This window comes from Sinohyriopsis cumingii, chromosome 13 (assembly GCF_028554795.1).
Source record: "Sinohyriopsis cumingii isolate HCF-2022 chromosome 13, ASM2855479v2, whole genome shotgun sequence".
Taxonomy (NCBI): domain Eukaryota; kingdom Metazoa; phylum Mollusca; class Bivalvia; order Unionida; family Unionidae; genus Sinohyriopsis; species Sinohyriopsis cumingii.
In genome coordinates, this window is record NC_142973.1 from 28,561,460 (window position 1) to 28,576,569 (window position 15,110).

Sequence of the window (15,110 nt, forward strand, 5' to 3'; positions counted from 1 at the left end):
ACATTTGAGGGCGTCTATGCTGGGTTATGCTTGCATAAATTTATTCTCGATGATAAATAGATTTCCTGACACCGCGGTTAGAGTAGCCGTTGATTCATTTTACATAGACGTAAAGTATAAGGGAAACATAGCCGAGTTTACTAGTCCGGACGAGAGTTGGGGTACATGGAGAATTAAAAAAGAAATACGACGCGATTATTCCCCGTCAGCAGATGTCACCGTTGAAAACAATTACCTAAGCGGTGATAAATTGTCAGAATGGTCTAATGCACCACCGTGTTCTGATCCAATTTGTAGACATAAAACAGTTTATTTAAGCGGCTGTGGCGGGTCGGGAAAAACGACTCGGGCAATTGAATTATTTCGAACGCGGGCAAGTATAATCGTGCTTACACCGACCCATAGACTAGCGCGAGAGATAAAACAACGAAATGTTGACGCCGTTACTTATCACAGCTTTTTTCGATACAGCGGCGGTGAGTGGACTCCTGATCGAATGGGTGAAAAATTTATTCCTGAGGTTATCATCTGGGATGAGATATGTACTGTTTCGTTAGATGTTTTACAAATGTTTCTTGATTGGTTGCTGCTCGCGAATACAGCGGTGATAATGTGCGGAGATCATGGTCAACCACCACCATTTGTCGGCGAGGGCCCACATGATTGGTTAAAGGGTTTTGTGGACTATTATGAAGAAACCGATACTGATTACCGAGCACTTGATGAACAACTGCGCGAGGTTAAAAAATTAATCAGATTACAGCCGGATAGAATTCAGTGTGAAATAATCCGCGAGGTGATTCCGGAAACGCCGTTAAATGAATTCTGGGAAACATGGAGACCAAACGATTTAATTGTAGCGAGTAGAAAGATAGTCAGAGACACACTTTAGCGGAAGCTGTTTACGTTGCATAAGGAAAAGTTTCCAACGCGCCCAGTGCCGTTATGTTATAGACCCGCGGATACACGGCGGCAGAACATTGAAGTTGAAATCCCGGCCCCGACAGCGTCAGGGACAAAAAAACAAATTCTCGTGCTGAATGATATCGTGCTCGTTGATATCAGCGTCGTCGAGGACGCGCTACGTGCTGATAAATCCCCGTGGACGCTAGGATACGCAACGACAATACATTCCTCGCAGGGACTGACTATCACGGACACAATTGTTTGGATGGTTGATAATCGCATCGAATGGTCAAATCTAGTCTATCTTGCAGTGTCCCGAGTACGGAGGATAAATCAGCTTCGAAGAATTGTTATTGACGGAGTCAGTGACGGAGTCATCGATGCAAGCGTCATTGATAGAAAACTCTCGGGTTACCGCCAACAGGATAAAAAAAACAGCGGCGTTTTGATATTGATGCCGAATTAATAATTGCGTTACGACAACAACAGAATAATCACTGCGCGAGTTGTAATTGCGTAATGAGTTGGCGTTATTCGGATAAAGACGCTCGCCAATTTACCGTGGACAGGATCGATAACAGTCTCGGTCATGTCAAAAACAATGTGAGATTAACCTGTCTTGAGTGCAATAGACGCAACGGCGCTAGTTAAGACCACGCGGGGGCAATTGAGTATCGTCAGGTATCACTTGTAGTTGCTCGCGTGTAAACCCCCGCTGTGGGGCAGTTGAATCCAGTCTATAGATCGGTGGTCTATCAGTTGATCGTGTTATCGTTGATATGTTATGTGTGGTAACACTCCAGATAGGATCAGTAGCTCTTTTTTTTACCGCCTTCAAGCTCTCCTGGTTCATATAGATATCTCACGGTAACATCGCCGAGAATCGGCTTGGAAACGCTATCTATTTTTGATCTTCCGGGTATATACTCGTATTTAATCGCGTCGCTGGGCTTCATGTTGATTGCTCGGGTAATCTCGTTATTTAACGCTGCAATTACGCCTGGCAACCTTTTGACCCATTCACGAGATCGTTTTTCTTGGATGAATTCTTTTGCGTACTGATATCCAAATAACCGTTCAGCAAGAGTCCGATTGAATCGTTCAACAATTGCCTGATCACGATGTAGCGCAGTATGACCTCGTCGTACCGCGACGCTATGATGTTTCAGCGTTGATAAAACAGCGCCGCGAAATTCACTACCAGGATCAACTTGTAATAGATTTGGCCAGCGCAGAGGACCTCTTCGATAAATCCGCTCAAACGCACCGGCTACTTCAGTTGCTGACTTTGTTTTCAACGGCTCCGCTTGTTTATATCAACTCGCAACATCAACTACGGTTAGCGCGTATTTGTAACCGTTGTCATGCGGCAAAAATAGTATATCAGCCTGATGAACTTCATTAGGTACGCTGACATCAAAGCGCGAGAAGTTGATTTGTTTAGGCGGTGGTAGATAGATTTGCCATATAGCCTGTTTGGATAACCAATTAGCCGCAGTGGCCTTTGTTACCTTTGCAGCGCTTGCAAGCTTACCAATTGCGGCCTTCCCCTTCCAGTATCCTCTCGGAGAATAATAGATGGATTCCATGTTGTTATTATAAACGCTAGCGTTTTCAATTACCTGCGCGAGAAGCTCCGCTTCCAATCATTAATTTACCTTTCATAGCCGATTTTACCAACCATGAGGCCAATTTTTCTTTAAAGGATTTATCAGGAATAGCATTTAGCGCGTGAATTAATTGAATATGACGCTGTTGCAGATCGCTACTTTTGTAGTAAGCAACATCATGAGCATGACACGCCTTATCGATAGCGTTTATTGGATACTCACCGGGTTTGGGCTGATTTTGATCATCGAGTCTGATATCTAATCGCGTTTCGGGGCCACAGTAGCTATATCCTGGGAGGTGTTTTTCTCCTGGATACTTTGCCCACGGGGTTCCAGGGAGTTTTGATAACTTGGCTGCGATGTCACCTCCTCGCTTTTTTTTAAAACATCTCCGGGTCTAATAGAAATAAATCTAAATTTCTTTATACCGCATTGTACACACTTACCAGTAAGTGCCGATCTGTTATTTCTTGTTGTAACGGTTGTCATATCATTTGTGCCAGTACACACTCTACACTTCACACAATATAGATCCATAATTTATGTATAGAGATATGAATATAATTGATTTTTCGGCGACTAAAACAAGAGAACCAGTTAAGCATGTTGCAGCGTTACCAAACTCGATCCGGATGATTATCATCGGACCATCTGGATCCGGCAAGACGCAATTGTTACTCAATTTAATAATGAGATGGATGAAGTGGGATAAGTTGTATTTGGTTGCTCCTAGCGTGGATGATCAACGATGCTACGAGGTGTTGAAAGAAATTAACGAGAATGCATCAGCGATCGCTGAAAAAAATGTTATTGAGTTTATTACAGATATCAATGATGCACCAGGCATCGATGATATTGATGGCGGCGTTAACAATCTAGTCGTGTACGATGATGTTATGTTAGACAATCAAAAAAACCCAGCTAGGATATTTTCCAGAGGCAGGCATAAAAACACTGACGTGATATATGTCACTCAACGATACACTCAGATTCCAAAAGTAATCAGAGACAACTGCAATATTCTTGCTGTATTCAACGGCGTTGATACACACACGCTACGAAATATTTGGCAGACATGGTGCGGCGGTGACATGGACTTTAATGTTTTTCGAAACTTTTTTAGTCATGCTCAGTCGACCCCACATGGATTTGTAACGATAAATTTACATGATCCTTGGACACGATATCGTATCGGACTTGACCAAATATTCGGTTAAATTGTAAGTAGCCACTTAGCATCAGGAAGGGCGATGACATCGACGCGGTCGTCGCGCTTTTTTACCGGATGCTGACGACACTGGGATCGGCGCGCAGAAGGTATTAATTAAACCAAATGACGATTGGACGATCCCCCGACGACCACGTCGTTTTTTTTTTTACCAGGCGCTGACGACACCGGATCTGCTGAGTGCAGAAAGTATTAATTAAACCAAATGATGTTTGGACAAAATGTCCGATTCGCCCTCCCTGCTGCTTCCAGACTGTGTTTTTGTCAGACAATCAATACAGGTGTCATCAACTAAACTTAATTCAAAGGTAACACAGGGCTAATTTACACCGTTTCTTTCTTGGGTAATCAATATGTCACTGACTAAGCTTGTTACAGCTCAACTGCCTGAAGGCTATACTGTTCACAGTTATCTGGTCAAATGGGGGTAAAGAAGGGTACCCTTTGTTGGTGTCTGCAGACTAGAGCTTTGTCATACATTACATCAATCTATGTATCTTGGAGATACACCCCATTTTGGACTCCTCTGCAATGAGTTTCTTACAGTCACATGCAACATCAGTCAATCCAAAGGGATAGAACTGAAGTGTTCATCATGTGACAAATACATTCTCAGCCACAGCAGTACAGTGTATGTGGTTATCGATGCAAACATATATGATATATTCCTGGACCATGTGATTTTGAATGCATTCACTGTGTTTAGACCCAACACTTTTTGTGCAAATGCATGTGGCATGACACAGCTTGGTTACAATCATCTGGTCACTTTGAATGCTCATCATGTTCAACCAAGAGACAACAGTAAGAGTTGTAAGTGCCAACAGAGTAATGATTTTCTCAAGCAAACTGTGCAGAGCTGTAGCAACGGACTGTGAGCAGCTCATTTACTCACAAAATTAGTTCCAATGAAATAAGTGTGACTTGTTTTGTAGTAATTTCTTATGTACTTCCAATGTAAGCATGGATTTTCACACTTAAATTTATCAAAACAAAGCCATGGTGTAGGCTGAGTGTGGATACTCTTGACAAAGCTGTAGTTCATGAGTGTTGACACTCTTGGAAAATCTGCAGTGCTAAGTAACAGAAAAGAGGCAAAACCAACAAGTTCTGTATAATTCAAAAATCACAAGAATACAAAGTGAAAATTTGAAGGAACTTACAGTATTTTGACTCTGATCCCAAATAGTCCAGAAAGTTTTATCACAAGTCCAAATGTATAAAGCACCAACAAAATTCTAGTGGTATTTCAAATAATTTCCAATATTGAATGTGTTGATGTGCATGTAGTCTTGAATTTAGTATGTGCCAATGGCCTGAATTGTGATGATGTGCTAAAAGTCTTTCAGTGTAATAATATAATCCAAAAAATGCTTGTGTCTGAATTCACTATAATTCTAAATTAATTTTCCAGTCCAAGAATATTACTGATGAACACTTTGTATCTCCTGTGAGTAATGATTCGAATAAATAATTCCACCCAATGAAAATCTTAAACACAACAATAAGACTGATTCTTCAAGATGTTAAGACAAGAATGAGTAATTTTTAGATAAACAAGATTATAAACCCTTTTACTTGACCTAGGTTGCAATTACCATTTCTGACAATACTCTCTTGATAAAATGGAAACTTCCATTCTAGATGTTTATGGGACCAGAATCAAGACAATAAATATGTTTACATTAATAATGATCTGAATATCTAATCCATAATCGCAGAGAAATATTTAGCTATGTAGTATGCTGCTTACAAAATCAACTACCCAAGGCAGGTACACAATGAACCTCGTGGACAAGGTCAGGTAAAAATAAAATGTATATAATATATGATCATTAAGAAAAGCCAACAAATAATATAAATTAAATATATATAACAATTTACCATATTGCAGATGTGGTAATGTTATAATCTATGACAGGAATACTGTGTAAATATGTTTTGCAAAATAAAATATGTGTGGAAATCTGTAGCAAATCAAAGTCAAAGGGACAAACGTATGGTTAGCTGCCACTACCTGATGAGACCTATGGAGGAGTGGAAACAATTTTTAATGAATATATATTGCAAAGAAGCAGATCCATGTGTGTCTATGAAGTCTGTTAAAATGTCAATTTGAACTTGGTAAAATCTAAGGATCCATGATACAAATACATATACATAGTGAAACCTCACTATAAAATCCCTAAGTATCACTCTGTGTGTGTGTGATTTGCATTTTTAACATAGCCTTAACAATTTTCCAGTAATATCACTATGATGTCTGCAGTGTGACAGTTTATAGTGATGTCTAGCACTGGGGAATCATGCCGCAGACATGTAGCATGATGTCCCACCCAGTCACATATTATCCTGACACCAGGCCGACCAGTCCTAACACTAACCTCTTAATGCTGAGTGCCAAGCCTGGAGGCTGCAAGTACCATTTTTGTAAGTCTTTGGTATGACTCATCCAGGGTTTGGACCAGTGACCTCCTGCATCCAAGGCAGATGCTTTAACCACTTAGGACACTGGAGCAGTCCCAAAGTATAACTACTACCATTATAATAACATGGGTAACTATGATCATGGACTCCATTATTTTAATTTTCTTTTATCCATGCTGCTTGATTCCTTTTAATTTTAGCTCTTGGTGTATTGAGAACTAAAAACAGCGTGATAATACATCATTAAAATAACAACATATCATTAAATGTTATATTTGCATAGCGTAATTACAGATCATTAAATAGACTATTTATACGTGTGTAAACAAACATCATTAAATACCCTATTTTTGTGTAGTGTAACACATCATTAAATACCCTACTTTTGTGTGATGTAACTACACATCATTAAATAACCTATTTTTGTGTAGTGTAACTACATACACATCAATAAATACCCTATTTTTGTGTAGTGTAACACATCATTAAATACCCTACTTTTGTGTGATGTAACTACACATCATTAAATAACCTATTTCTGTGTAGTGTAACTACACACACATCATTAAATACCCTATTTTTGTGTAGTGTAACTACATACACATCATTAAATACCCTATTGTTGTGTAGTGTAACACATCATTAAATACCCTACTTTTGTGTGTTGTAACTGCACCTCATTAAATACACTATTTATATGAAGTGTAACTAAATATCATTAAATACCCTAGTTTTGTGTGGTGTCACTATACATCATTAAATACCCTACTTTTGTGTAGTGTAACTACACATCATTAAATACCCTATTTGTGTGTAGTGTAACACATCATTAAATACCCTACTTTTGTGTGGTGTAACTACACATCAATAACTACACTATTTTTATGTAGTGTAACTACATACACATCAATACATAACCTATTTTTGTGCAGTGTAACTAAACATCATTAAATACCCTACTGTTGTGTAGTGCAACACATTAAATACCCTATTTTTGTGTGCTGTAACTACACATCATTAAATATGCTATTTATATGAAGTGTAACTACACATCATTAAATACCCTACTTTTGTGTGGTGTAAGTACACATCATTAAATACCCTACTTTTGTGTGATGTAACTACACATCATTAAATACACTATTTTTGTGTAGTGTCACTACACATCATTCAATACCCTACTTTTGTGTGGTGTAAGTACACATCATTAAATACCCTACTTTTGTGTGGTGTAACTACACATCATTAAACACACCATTTTTGTGCAGTGTAACTACATACACATAATTAAATACCCTATTTTTGTGTAGTGTAACTATATACACATCATTAAATACCCTATTTTTGTTTAGTGTAAGTACACATCATTCAATATGCTATTTTTGTGTAGTGTAGCTACATACACATTAAATATCCTAATTTTGTGTAGTGTAACTACACATCATTAAATATGCTATTTATATGTAGTGTAACTAAATATCATTAAATACACTATTTATTGGTAGTTTAACTCACCATCATTAAATACTCGTGTTTAGAAAAAAAGAATTTCAATATAGTTAGGAGGAAAATAAGAGACATTTTTTAATTGGCATAGTGGTATATAGTACATGTCTGAAGCAAGTAGTCTGTATCAACAGTAAAATGTCCTGCTTACAGCATGTACATCTATCCTTTGTGCAGTTTATACAGCTAATTATCCTAGAGTCAATTAAAAAATGAGATGGTCAGAGATAAGCAGCCATCATTGTACTGTTTACTCAACTGGCTGAGAACAGCTGGAATGTTGCTGTGTCAGGTCCTTTGAACACTATTCCGGGAGAGCCTATTCGGCTAATTTGCATAGGTAAAGTACACTAAGTGGAACAACCCATTTTGTTTCAGTGAGGTATGTAAGAGATGCATGTTAAATAACAAATGTCATTACATATTATTGCCTTGAACAAGAATGATTACTGACAAGTTTGTGATCAGCAGCAAGGTTTCATTGAAGTCAGACTATACTCAATATATTAAATGCAAAACATGATTATTTTGGTAGTGTACAAATGTAGTTTATTTGTTAAGGCAAAATGTAGAAATGCAGCTATGGTTTTGGAAACAATGAGCCATCTGCAAAATGACCACCACCACCCCAAACCAAATTGCAACTCCTTCATGGAGTTTGACTTTGTGTAGGACAGCAATAAGAGAAGCATATAATTCTTACAAAAGAAATTAAGACTCTGTTTTAATATTAATTAGTCTGGATTGTGCAATATCTGTTGATCCAGCAACACCAGTCAGGATGTTTACCACTCCCTCACAGCTGTGCTGATCAGAAAGACCATTTTATATGCTGAGAAAAATTTAACAAGATTTTTGGTATAGTACCATTCAGTCTCAAATGAGTGCCAAGATGAACACAAATGAAATCTGTACATGTATTACCTTCACCCTCTCTCTGGGACTAATGAGAACATCAAGACTGCATCTTATGACAAAAATATTAAACTGTCAAATTAATTTTAAAGACAGAAAACTGGTATTTTTTAAATATCTGTGCGGTTGTGTTTATGAGAGAGTGGGCATGTGTGTATACATATATGTGTACATGTGTGTGGTGATATTATTGGACAGTACTTGGTCTACCATCTATTTCTGGTTTGTAAGTATATTAAATGCTTCAAAGAAAACATTATTTTTTAAATATTTTTTTTAATGTCTAGCAATTTGATATAGGCCTATATGAAAATATAACTTATTCTCAACTGAACATCACTTTTTTTAGGTCATGCACTGACCCCTCTTTGGAACCTCAAAACACCTTCAAAATGCAATGAAACCTGTATCTAGCTGCAACTTCCAGATGGAACCTCCAAACAATGAAGTAACTTCCCTAACCAGGTGCTTGCATTATAGAAGTTCGTTTCATTTCAAATTCAGTAGTTTGGACTCTAAAATATGGGTGTGAATGAGACTTTAAAATTGTTATATGATTGATTGTTTTGGAGTGAACTATTTTAAGATGTTCATCCAAACGACAAGACTGTATTGTTTGATGTTCTTGTCTGAAATTGTTCTAACACTGATAATTTACCCATGAAGTATTCCGTAAAATATTAAATGCAAGAATTCTGCTTGACAATGTTCTGTTCATTGTGTCCTCGTCTATGCCCTGTATTAATTGTGTTTTTTTAAAATAGACTTTATACTTCACAAAAAATCTGTCTAGTTATGGCAAGGAATTTTAATGAGAATATTGTTTCTCTGTGAGGAACCATCTCACCCAAATATATTATAAAAGTTTGTAATGTATCATGTCACTTCTGCATCAGTGATGACACAATTACATACTGAAAGACTATGCAATACAAAAAGGCTAATGAAATTGGAACATGTATCAAAACATCAAACTGTCATAAAAGGCTAATGAAATTGGAACATGGATCAATGTCCTCATGCTGTTATAAAAGGCTAATGACATTTTAATATGTATCATTAATTTCAAGCTGTCATAATAGGCTAGTGAAATCTAAGCTTGTGTCATTTACCTCAGCCTGACATAAAAGGCTAAATAAATCTGAACATGTGTCAATGATCTCACTCTGTCATAAAAAGATAATGAAATCTGAACTTGTGACATTAACCTCAAGCTGTCATAAAAGGCTAATGAAATCTGAAAATGTGTCATTCACCTCAAGGTGTCATAAAAGGTTAATGAAATCTGAACTTGTGTCAATGTCCTCAAGCTGTCATAAAAGGCTAATGAAATATGAGCATGTGTCAATGTCCTCAAACTGTCATAAATAATAATGTATAAAGATTTTTATCACAAGACATGACAATTTAGCATGAATGTTATTCAAAAATTATCTAGTTTCAAAATCAGAATTATTCATGTCTCCAAATTGAAAAGCTTAACCTGTCTTTAAAGTTTTGCTCCAATTAAGGAAAATAATATTTATCAATTCAATACATTTGGTAGAGTAAAAAATTTTGTATGGATTCTGTGATGGCTACCAACAATGAATTCAATGGAGCCCTTTCATAATATATGAAATTATGTATTCATGAAAAAATAACTTTTCACAAAGCCATGAAACCTGATGCTCATAAAACAAATGTAGTTGCAGTTTTTGAAGTCTGAAAGTGTAACTCATGCATAGATATACTTAACTGTGTTACAAAATAAGATACACTGTCAAATTGCATGGACCGGGATGGATTATTATGAACAGTTGCTGTTGTTTTGGGGTTTAACGCCATTTGTCAGCACAAGATAGACTATACATGGCAGTTAGTGTAACTGGTGGAAGTAGAACCAGGGAAAAAGAAAACCTCAGTAATAAATACTGACCCACAGGAAACTACTGTCAAGCATTATGACATAACCACATTTCCCAAGCCTGAGACCTGAACCTATATGTGAGATGGCAGTGATCACTAAAGGTAAGTTCCTTAGACCACATGGCCACCTGGGGCCCCTATTATAGACAGTAAACATTGTTTATAATGAAATCAAATGAAACAAAAAATAGAATAGTAGACAATATGAACCCATACACATATCTTTGTGGTTAATGGTAGAAAAAATATTAACCTTGGAAATAATTAAGTAAATTAACATGCTGTATTGTTTCTACAGATCAAGACACTTAATATGAGCAATTACATATTAATATGACCTCTACTTCAAAGCTAGGTCAGAACTACCTTTTATGTGACTACTGAAATAATTAACTTTTGAATTAATTTTTTAATTAATTTGTTACACTTTTTGGGGGGTGGAAAATTACAGACCATGACTGTTAACAAGAGACTACTCTTACCCTCATAGTAATGTGGTTTAGTTAACTGCAGATTGGAATGCACATTGCAAATCATATCACAATGTCCCTTCTGATGTTGATATAATAGGTTTCATTGTTATAACAAACTTCTGATGAATGATATGAGTTGGGGTGTGTGTGTGGTCTTGTGGGCTTTTCTATATCTGGCATCTAATGTATTTGCAAGTTAACTCACCTGAGATAAGGAGGAAAGTTCCGTAAAATCCACGTGTAGAACTTGGTGATATGAAATGCACACCTGAACCAGTTCCTCCTGAATGGAAAAGAATCATTTGGGAAAAGGGTTAAACATCAAAGAGAACTATCCAAATACATAATTGTATGCATTAATGTTTAACAACACCTCAAATGAATAAACAACATCCTAACAGCTGATAAGGATTTTTAGAAAATAATTTTATCCATTAAACAATAATATCAAAATTGCTAATCATAAAGTTAACCAATAAGAGTAATTGTAATTACAATCAATTACTTTTTCAAACTTCTTTTTATGATATACTATCATATTTATTTCTACTCTTTGTCTGCATGTTTATGTCTGTTCATAATATTTAATCAATTAAACCGGTACAATATTTATTTTAAAAAGAAAAAAAATATTTGCATCATTAAATGTTTTCACAGAAAGAGGAATTTAATCGAATTGTATAAAAAAAGGTAATTAAACCTTCTTGCAAGTAGTCCTGAAGCTCAATAACCCTATGAAGGAAATGTAAACTGGGAAAACTATGAACAGCCATCACATATCCTCCCAAATGATTATATAATGGTGGCACATCCTCACAACTGATCATATAATGGTGGCACATCCTCACAACTGATCATATAATGGTGGTACATCCTCACAACTGACCATATAATGGTGGCACATCCTCACAACTGATCATATAATGGTGGCACATCCTCCCAAATGATCATATAATGGTGGCACATCCTCCCAAATGATCATATAATGGTGGCACATCCTCACAACTGATCATATAATGGTGGCACATCCTCCCAAATGATCATATAATGGTGGCACATCCTCCCAAATGATCATATAATGGTGGCACATCCTCACAACTGATCATATAATGGTGGCAGATCCTCACAACTGATCATATAATGGTGCCACTCGACAGATTATGAACCTCTGACAGTGATGGGTGTAAGATGAAGATGTTTACAGTTGCAACAAACAAAATGGAGATAATGCTGACACAGCTCTAAGTTACTTTCATGTAATGTGGCTGAAATTTCTTGGATACTGTACTTGTGTAAAATGTACATGATCGAAGCACACAGCCAACCGAAATGACTGCTCCCATGTGCTAAAAAAATCAATCTGAACTAGTCCAAAGTAAACTAAATTTAGCAGTTACCGTATTTCATGTTATTTTTCGTACCCTTTAATTTTTTGTACACCATCAAGCCATAAAAATAATAATTAATTAATTCTATCATATTTTTTCGTACACAAAATTTAATATTTTTTCGGTCATCCCATTATTTTTCGTACATAAAACGATCTTCTGTGAAGATTTACTTTTGCCAATGTGATAAAGAAAAAGTACGGCCCTTTAAATTTTACACCCTAGAATAAGAGATAAAATCATTGTTTTAGTTGCATTTTTATTTTTTATTTATCCATTATTTTTATTTCATTTTATTAAAACTGAAGACAGGTTCCCATTTCAAACGGATTCAAAAATATACCAAAGTTCGATTTAGGTACATCAAATGACCAGGGTATTGTTTTGCTAAGCAAGTTATGAGTAATGACTAACTTTGGGCATGTTCTTAAATGAGGCACAAGTCGTCAATTCATTTTCAACTGGTTGAGATATTTTGAAGAATGTCACCAAACATGAATCCAGGCGGGGTAAGTAATACAAGTATGTTAATTTTGCTCATTGATCGTTTACTTTTACCATCAATACCATGTTACGACTCCAGTGTCTTAATATATGCAACAAAAAACAGCAAAACAAACAAGTTTTGCATAATTGAAGTGAAAGAATTAAATTAACTTACAGCATGGCGAATGAATTCTTGTTTCCTAAAAGTCATTTCAATTCCAATAATTCCAAGAAATCCGAAAAATGCCCCTTCTGTGTTGAAGTTTCAAATGTACAGAAAGATTTTCAAAGAATTCACCAACTATAAGTGTGTAGAAAGCCCGTTGCTCAGCTTATTCAGAAAGGGCAACTGTTTTGTTAACTGAGAATCTATTCACATTCATTTTATTGACCTTCTTTGTCTTTTGTATCGGCAAGAAAATATAATGACTGATGTATTTGTTCTGTTGTTGTCATTACAATATATACTGCTATTCATCAATAGCTGGACAGCGTCGTTAATGAGCGCTTTTGATTACGTCAGTCGGTGTAACAATGCAAAGCGCGCATTTGAAAATGAGTTCAGAAGCCATTTGAGTTTATTTATCCAGTAAAAATAACAATATCTCAATACAGGAAGATGCGAAGACCACAGACCATTTGGCAATTAATCTTATTGGCTCAATATAGTAATGCAGTAAAAAACTATAAAAACCCAGTTACTTTTAATCATAAATGCAAAAGTCATTGACTCCATGAGTTCGAGTTATATATACCGGTAGTTAATATCTTCAAAGATCTTGGTCTGTTCATGCTTGGGCATGTCTTCATTATTAAGTTTCTTCAAATAACATGCTATGTTTATAATACAAAAATATTTTTATATACACGTTGCTTTGTTGTTCTCTCTCTCTCTCTCTCTTAAAATCATTTGCCCTTTTTCAACTGGCTTCAGAACAATTATCAGTAAATGAATATTTTTCTTGAGCTAATAGACTTGTCGTACACATTTTCAATACCCCATGGGTAGCCTCATTTCCCTATGTAAAGCCTCCTTAATTTGATATGTAGAGGTGAATCTGGTCTTCAATCCAGTATTTACTGGAAAAGACCAAGCTAAAGGTCAAGCGTATTTAATTAGCATGTATATTACCTCTGCATAGCCATGTGGCACAGTGACAATGGATCTCATAATTACAACCAAAATGATTTTTTTTATTAAGGTTTTAATTGCCAATGGAATATAATAGTGACAACTGACAGGTAACTGAACAATAAAGATTATTTTCTTATTTCTCTCTCTCTCTCATAATAACAACAGATTTTTATTGAGTTGAGCAGAATGAGACCGATTTTGTACATTAGTTTTGTACCTTAGGTTGTTGAGTGTCGTGTGTTCCACAGGCCTTGTCAAGTATGATCCCTTTATTTTTCGTACATGGTAATTACCACAAAATGATAATTATTTATTTTACATATTATTTTTCGTACATTGAAATTAATAATTATTTTTTCATGTACGAAAAATAACATGAAATATGGTATTTAAAAATGGAAAATAGATTTTGCCACAGTAGGCAATAGACATCATAAGACTGTTAGTGACATCCATGTCATTAGGAGCATCAATTTATAGGTAGTAATAGCCAGATTTTAATGTACCACATATACTCACTTATAAGTCACATCAAACTGGAAACAACACATCCTGATAATGCACATGCAGATCTGTCTGTGCAATCTGCAGTTGGACTCATAAGCGAGTACATACAGTACGCATGCTGATTGTCAGATCATCACAATTTCATTTAGTACCAACTTCATGTCATAGAAGTCTTTTAGTAAGAACCCATTATCTGGCAGGCAGAGTAGTGATAAGATTTTAAAGATGGCCACTGTGACAGCCATACTGGATGTCCAAAGAACACCATATTTATTAAGGACCAAGTAGACCTTGGAGTGAAAGTGTGTTTAAAGTTTTATGGCAATCCTTCCAGTAGTTTAGGAGGAGTTACAATAATAAACATGCACCAAAGGATGGATGCTGGATCACTGACAAGTCATTCCATAAATGCTTTATGGTCTATAGGAAGTAGAACTAAATATTTATCAACAATCTATAACTTTTAAGAAGTGGGAGCATTTGACCTTGACAGACATAGCTGCATCTAGGAAGAGTGCATTTCAAGATGACTGTATTGTCTGTAACTTTTCGTACCCTCCATTCTCAATACAGATCCTTGACTTCTGTAATGACTTTTTATTCCATAATTTTTGGATATTA

The 15,110-nt window shown here is 36.0% G+C and overlaps 1 protein-coding gene across 1 annotated transcript in view; it reads right to left on the reverse strand.

The window, feature by feature from the left end:
* Window positions 1-15,110, reverse strand: part of LOC149785112 (BLOC-2 complex member HPS3-like) — a 126,200-nt gene that overhangs the window by 45,536 nt on the left and 65,554 nt on the right. Inside the window, exon 15 of the mRNA XM_089978881.1 lies at window positions 11,179-11,256. Coding sequence (XP_089835007.1) covers window positions 11,179-11,256 — 78 coding nt within the window. The remainder of the gene's footprint in view (window positions 1-11,178; window positions 11,257-15,110) is intronic.